Source organism: Myotis nattereri, assembly GCF_964212035.1.
Source record: "Myotis nattereri genome assembly, chromosome: 16".
NCBI lineage: Eukaryota > Metazoa > Chordata > Mammalia > Chiroptera > Vespertilionidae > Myotis > Myotis nattereri.
The window spans coordinates 56,440,773-56,447,678 of record NC_138091.1 but is presented as its reverse complement, the minus strand read 5'-3'; the positions used below and the strand labels follow the sequence as shown (position 1 = coordinate 56,447,678).

At 67.9% G+C, this 6,906-nt stretch overlaps 1 protein-coding gene across 1 annotated transcript; it reads right to left on the bottom strand.

Annotated features, from left to right (window-relative positions):
* Nucleotides 1-3,152: 3,152 nt before the first annotated feature.
* Nucleotides 3,153-4,569, bottom strand: UTS2R (urotensin 2 receptor; the record flags this gene model as incomplete). The annotated part of the gene is made up of 1 exon (XM_081108999.1): nt 3,153-4,569. Exon 1 carries the CDS (start codon nt 4,278-4,280, stop codon nt 3,153-3,155), a length of 1,128 nt encoding a protein of 375 aa, XP_080965125.1. The 5' UTR covers nt 4,281-4,569.
* Between the last annotated feature and the right edge of the window lie 2,337 nt (nt 4,570-6,906).

The window sequence follows — 6,906 nt, the reverse complement described above, 5'->3', positions numbered from 1 at the left end:
ACACAGGCTCTGGACTTTCAATCACACTCGGGTGCCTGCGCCGCGGGACACAGGGCCGCCTGCCCACTGGGCTGGGGTGCTCCCAGCTGACCTCGCCCTGCGGCCTGGGCGGCCCTCGAGCCCCAGACCCGGCCTCGGCTCTGGAGCAGGAATGCGGGAACTTGGTGACAGTAATGGGTGCGAGCCCTCCGAGGGGGCACCTTGGGGGCCAGGGGGTGCGTGTGTGGGGAGTGCGGCGAGGGGGAGGGGCTGGACGGGCCCTGAGCTGAGCGCTCACCACCCCACCCACCGGCCTCGGCCTCCGCCCTCGGTGGGAAAGGTGGCCTTTGGGTCACCCCTGGGCCCTCTGGGGCGGCTGGGCACTTGGTGGCCTGGAAAGGCAGCTCCCAGAGCTCCTGGCTGGGGGCCGCCGCCTGGCGTCCTGCGCAACGTCATCCGTCTGGAATTCCAGTGGAAATCGCTGCCCTGTGCATGGCCCTGGGGCCCTGGATTCCAGGGGGATGGTTTGTGGGTGCAGGGGCCCCCGGCTAGACTCTGGCCACCTGTCTCCCCCACACGGGACGGGCTCCCACCTTCTGCCGGCCGGCCGGGCTCCTGAGCATCCAGGGGAGAGAGGACCCAGCGTCCTGCACCGAGGCTGGCCCTGCAGGTGAGCGCGTCAGAACTGGTGACGGGCGTGAGGCGGCCAGGTCTGCACACCAGCTCGGGCTGCCCGGGCAGGGCCCATCTCCGCCCAGTGTCACTGTCACTGCCCTGGCTCGGCCGTCACCTGTGCCAGCTGCACCCTCCCCCCCACGAGCCCCGAGGTGAGGTCAGTCCCGGGAGCAGAGCTCCCAGGCAGGTAAACAACGGTGTCCACCAGTTGTAGGTGCAGCTCCCCAAGGAGTGAGTCCCCGAGAGGAGGAGGGAAGGGGACTTGGAGTGTGTCTTTGTGGGCGAATGACTGACGGGTGCAGGGGCCCAGCCTCCAAGCAGCACCTGGGGCTCCCCTGCCCTCCCGCTGGGCCCCTGAAGGTGGGGGTTGGGCTAAAAAGCCCCCTGGGCCATGGCCCTGTCCACCCCACCCCCACCCCAGGCCTGGCAGTGATCAGCTGCCAGACCCAGAGACCGACTGCCTTTGGGCAGGAATGTGCCTGCACCTGGTAAACCCATCACCAGCCACCAGACTGTGGTCCTGGCGCCTGCCTGCTGGCACTGCCTGGGGAGCCACACCTCTGGCTGGGCTGTGAATTCCTGCTTCTGGCTGGGCTCGTCCCCCCCTCCCCCACTCCCCTCCGGGAAGGCAAGGCAGTGGGTGGGTCCCCGGTGAGGGACTCCGTTCACGCATTCATCCTTTTATTCATTCTCCCCGCCAGGTGCCAGGCCCTCCACCGTCCTGCTCACAGGCCCAGCACCACCCAGCTCCCATTTTTGCTCGGGGAGGACTGAGGGTGGGGACAGGGACAGGGGGTGGGGGGGCTCCAGGCGTGGCACCCGGCTCCTCTCCTGATGGCGCTGGGCACCCAGTCCCAGCCAGTCCCATCCGGCCTCTGGTGCCCACGGTCATCCAGCCGAGCTCCAGCCCGTCCCGCAAAGCCGCCCCCACTAACCCAGCCTCCCGGGAGCCGTGGAGCAGAGGACATTGATGAGACACTCCTCTGAGTGGTCAGTGTGTCCAGGGCTCCCGTGCCTCAGAGGAACACACACACACACACACACACACACACACACACACACGCTCAGCGCAGCCTCGCTCCTGATTGGCTCGTGCCCCCCTGGAGGTCGCAGACGGCAGTCCATCCGCCTGCCATTTACCAACATCCTCAGGTCTATCCCATGACCAGTCCTTCGGGCGACGCCTTTGTAACTCAGAACGCAGCCCTCCCGCCTGGTGTCCACGTCATAACCCACCGGACACGGCGCGGGGCCTCCGGTTCCTAAACTGATGCTGAGACCGGCACCTCCCCTCAGACCTGTCGCCCCATCGGACTGTAGGGCAGACCCAGCAGCGGGAGCGCTGGCCCCGTCAGACCCTGACCCGCCTTCGACGCGCAGCCGTGCGCGGGGTCCGTCCTGCCTGCCTCCGGTGTCTTGCTCTGCGTTGGGTTTAAGTGACTCGCGTCATCGAACGTATCGCTCTCTTCCTCGAGGGCCTGGGTTCTGGGCTGGCTTCCCAGCCCCCCTCCTCACTGGGAGGTCAGTCCCTGTGCGTTCCGCCCCCTTTTCCGGACTTGGTGACCCACACGCTCCCTGGGGAAGGCGCCTCGTCCCGGCCACACTCCCGGGTCCGATGGTCTCCTTCCCGAGCCCAGCCGCCCGCCAGGGTGGCCAGGGCCTCAGAGGACGCCACGCTGACCCCGGGCCTCACTGCTTTTCTGGGTGGCCTGCACTCCAGCAGGGATGGACAGACACCCTCCCTCCACACGCCCCGGGGGGAACTGAACATTGGAGACTGACCCGGAAGCTTCTAAAGACCCAGCGCAGCCCGAGCACCCCTGCGGTGGACAGCAGGGGGGCCTGGGGCGGCGGTCAGGGGCTTTGTGAGCACTGGACGCCCACTGCCGGGGGCTGAGCCTGGCTTTGGGGTTTTGCTCTTCATCCGCAGGTCTGGGTGTTGGTGGGTGACGTTCAAGTGCCGAGAGACTCATCCATCACCCTGGGCTCCCCCCGCCTCCGTGTGCTCCTCTGTCGGACGGCAGGCAGCCCTCCCGTCCCCGCTGCTGACCAGCTGCCCAGGAGCCAGGGCTGGACGCAGACGGAGCGTCCCCTCCCCCGACCCTCCGTTCCCACACCCTCCACTGGCCCCCCTGCCCAGGAAGAGGGGGCCCTGGCAGTGCCTTCCCAGGGACAGGGGGCCCGGGCAGGGGACTGGCCAAAGGGTTGCAGATGGTCCACAGAACCAAGGTGGTCGAGTGGCCATGGCCACGATGACCTCCTCGCTCTTGGGCCCTGCTGGCTGCCCCTCCCATGGACGTGCTCAGGAGGAACGGCCCAGGTTCAAGGGCCCCCTCCCCAGAGGAAGGTGGGGTGCAGCCGATGCCCCCTCCCCCGGCCTGCGGCGGGCACTGTGCTGGCCCCACCCGGGCTGCCCGCAGCCCAGTCCTGCAGATGTGACAGCGTCGCTGCCACGGGGCCGTCATTAACCCGAGTTTACAGGGAGCGGCTGCTCTTTATTATAAGAGCGCTTGTGCCCGCGGGAGGGCAGGGCCTGGAACATCAGTGGCAGAGGAAGGGGCTGTCGGCAGGGGTGGGGCTGCGAGGGGCCGTGGCCACCCCACCCGCACCCGGAGCTCAGGTGCAGACCCGGCCGGGCGGCGCCGGCGGAAGTCCCGGAAGTGCCTGGTGAGCAGCGTGTAGAGGAAGGGGTTGAGGCAGCTGTTGCCGTAGGTGAGGCAGGTGGTCAGGTAGTTGGCGAGGCGCGCGCCGCGGGCCGGGAGCGGGGCCCCGCGGTACTGCGCCAGCAGCTGCCACGTCCAGAAGGGCAGGAAGCAGGCCCAGAAGAGCAGCACGATGGCCAGGACGAGGCGCAGCACCCGGGGGGCGGGCAGCCGCCGCGCCCGCGGGAAGGAGGCCCTCTGCGCCCGCCAGTAGGCCCGGGCCAGGCGCGCGTGCAGCAGCCCGATGGCCAGGCCGGGGCCCACCATGCTGGTGCCGAAGAGCAGCGTCAGGTAGGCGCGGTGGGTGCGCGGGCCCCAGGCCGGCCGGCAGACGCCCTTGCCGCCCCGGGGCACCAGCCGCACGGCCAGGGCCATGGGCAGCGCCAGCAGCAGCGCCAGCAGCCACGCGCCCAGCGCCAGGGCCTTGCGGTAGCGCCCGGGCCTGCGTGCCGCGTCCAGCGGCCTCAGCACGGCCGCGCAGCGCTCGCCGCTCAGGAGGGCCAGCGTGAAGCTGCTGGCGTGCATGGTCAGCAGGTCCAGGCTGGGCAGCACGTGGCAGCCCGCGTCCCCAAAGTGCCACTCGCGGGAGATATAGGTGACCACCACGAAGGGGACGCTGAGCAGGTAGAGCAGGTCGGCCAGCGCCAGGCTGACCACGTAGACGCGCAGGGAGGCCGAGGCGCGGGGGAAGCGGCCCAGGACCACCAGGACGTACACGTTGCCCGCCACGCCCACTGTGCCCAGGGCCAGGAGCACCACCCCGAGGGCGCCTGTGGCCACCTGGTCCTCCAGGGAGCTGGGCCCCGCGGAGCTGGCCCACGAGCTGTTCAGGGACACGTTGAGGCTGCCGGGTGGCTCGGCCGTGGGACCGCCCCTCGCAGCCAGGATGGGGGACCTGCTCCCGGGCTCCGGGTTCAGGGCCATCCCTGCAGAGAGGTCACCGAGTCCTGCAGGAAAAGGTACCCATTACGGGTGCAGATCAGCCCGGCAGCGTGGTTCAGTGGTTGAGCGTTGACCTATGAACCAGGGGTTCACACAGACATGCCCGGGGTGGCGGGCCCGATCCCCCGAGTGGGGTGTGCAGGGGGCAACGGATCAGTGATTCTCTCTCATCATTGATGTTTCTCTCTCTCTCTCCCTCTCCTTTCCTCTCTGAAATCAATAAAAATGTATTTTGCTGCCCTGCGGGTGCTGCACCTGTAACACCAGGGCACGGAGGAAGTGGCTATTTCTAGGCTCAGTGCTCAGTGGGCGCTAAGAATGGTCTGTAGCCTGACATTCCTGGAGGAAAAAAAGTTTTTAAACAATGCTCCATATTCAATTTAATTTTTAAAAACCTCAGGGAGTTGCACCCCTCAGATGCCTGAGGATTATCTTCATAAGGAAAAAAAGGCTTAAAACATGGGAACGCTTAACGGAGGGAGGCCCTTGGATGGCCCACGTCCGCACCAGGTGACACTGGCTCCGGCTTTCCCCTCTGCGCCCAGGCTGACGACCCACCGGCGGCACCTGGGCCCCCAGTGCGGGGCCTGGGCCTGGGGTGCAGGACACTGCCCAGGACCCCGTGCAGCCAGCAGGGGACCCCTCCACCCTGCTGAGTCCCGGAGCCTCCCCACGGGGCTGCCGAGAAGCTGAGCTGCATGGGCGGGGTCCCAGCACCTGGAGGCGCCTCGCATCTCCAGACGGCTGCTGGGGACCGCGCTCCGGAGCCCCTGGAGCCCCCAGAGCGACACGAAGCCCCGCTGAGCCCACGCACACACTTGCGGCTCCACGGTCCTCCATCGCCCCGACTCCACACCCCACCCCACCCCACCCCGCACCGGATGCCCCGCGCACTCACCTCTGTCACCGCGAAGCAGGTCGAGCTCCTGCAGCCACGCAGGGGTCGTGAGGGTCCCGGACTCGTGACTGAGGAGAGTCCGGCTGCCGTCCGCCTAGACAGCCGAGCTGAGTGCCCTTCCTGATCCGCGGGCTCCCGCCAGCCGGCCGCTGGGACTGCACCGCTGCCTGCGCCAGCCGGATGGGAATGGATATTAATAACCGGGCGGGGGTGCCAGGAGAGGGCGGGGAGAGGGCGCAGGACCGAAGGGAGACGGGCTGCCGGTGCTGGAGAAGCAGGAAGGGGCAGGAGGAGGGTGGGGGGCGCACCGCAGAGGGACACTGTGGGGGCGCGGGGGTGGGGGCACGCTGGGCAGCACCAGGACTGCAAGGTGCCCAAGGCTCTGACCAAGGGCCACAGGGCGCGGCCTTAGCGAGGGTCTGATGAGACATTGATGAGACTGTGGGGTGGCAGCTGATGGGGTGCAGTCACCTCCAGACCCGCTCCCTCTCCCCGGGGTGTCTGCACCCCACCCCCAACACCCCTGGACCTGGAGAGGGTTGAGACCCAGGCTGGGCCTCTGCCCAGTGGCCTTCATGACATTCACAATGTTGTGCAACCATCGCCACGATCCATTTCCAAAACCTTCTCATCCAAAAAGAAATTCTGTCCCCTTTAACACCAGCCCCCCGGCCCCGCCCCTGGCCCCTGGGGACACCCTCCTGGCTGTCCCTGCGCATCTGACCCTCCAGGACCTCGGTGCTGGACTCTGCAGGCTCTGAACTTCCCTGCCTGGCTCCCTCCCTTGGCACCGCCCGCTGGCTCAGCCGTCTGCAGCCGGCGGAGTCGCCTTCTTTCCAAGGTGGAACCCGGGTCCCTTTTCGGATGGACCGGTGTTCGTTCACCCCCTCGGTGGACATGGGCTGCTTCCACCTTTGGCCACCGTGACCAGTGCTGCTGCTTTCGTAACTGCCTGGTCCTTTCATGCATGACATTCAGTGGCCCTGGGACTCGGGGCACCACCCCGACCTGAGAGACGGCCGGAGTCACCCCTCCGAAGCTCTGGACAGGTGCACTCAGCGGGTCTCGGCGGGCAGGGGACTCAGGCCGACCGGCCTCACCGACCAGGTCACGCCCAGGTCACTCGGAAGCCTCCAGGAACCCGGCGCAGGTCAGCGGCCGAGGGGCCCAGCCGGACATGAGCCCACAGGGCCCCATCAGGACACACAGGTGACCCCTGGCCAAGGACAGCATCCACCAAGAGGGGGGCGGGGGCGGCTCCCCACCCTCCAGGACTGCTTGGTTCCTGGCCTCTCGTCCCAACTCCCCAGAGCCTCAGGCCACGGCCGTCTCCCAGGGGCACTGGCACAGGCGGGAAGGGCAGGTGCATCCTGCGTGCCTGCCGGGCAGATCCTATGGGGCTGGAGCCACCAGACCGGCACTGCCTTCTCCCAGGACCGGCCCTGGTGGGCACCTAGAGGACCCCGTGGCCGCCCCTCCAGGGGTCCTGGGGCCCCCAGGCTGGGCCCCTTTGGGAGGAGCTGGGCATGTCCGAGGCTCTAAGTGCGCGCACAACTGTGAGGTTTGTTGATGAAGTTTCGACCAGCTCTGCGCTCCTGCCTGGTCCCATGCAGTGAGCATTGGCTGCCTTCGCGATGTGGGACCCGCAGACGCAAGTCAGTAAGAGGGCCTGCTGGTCTGTCACCCCTCACGCGGCAGGAAGAGCCCCCC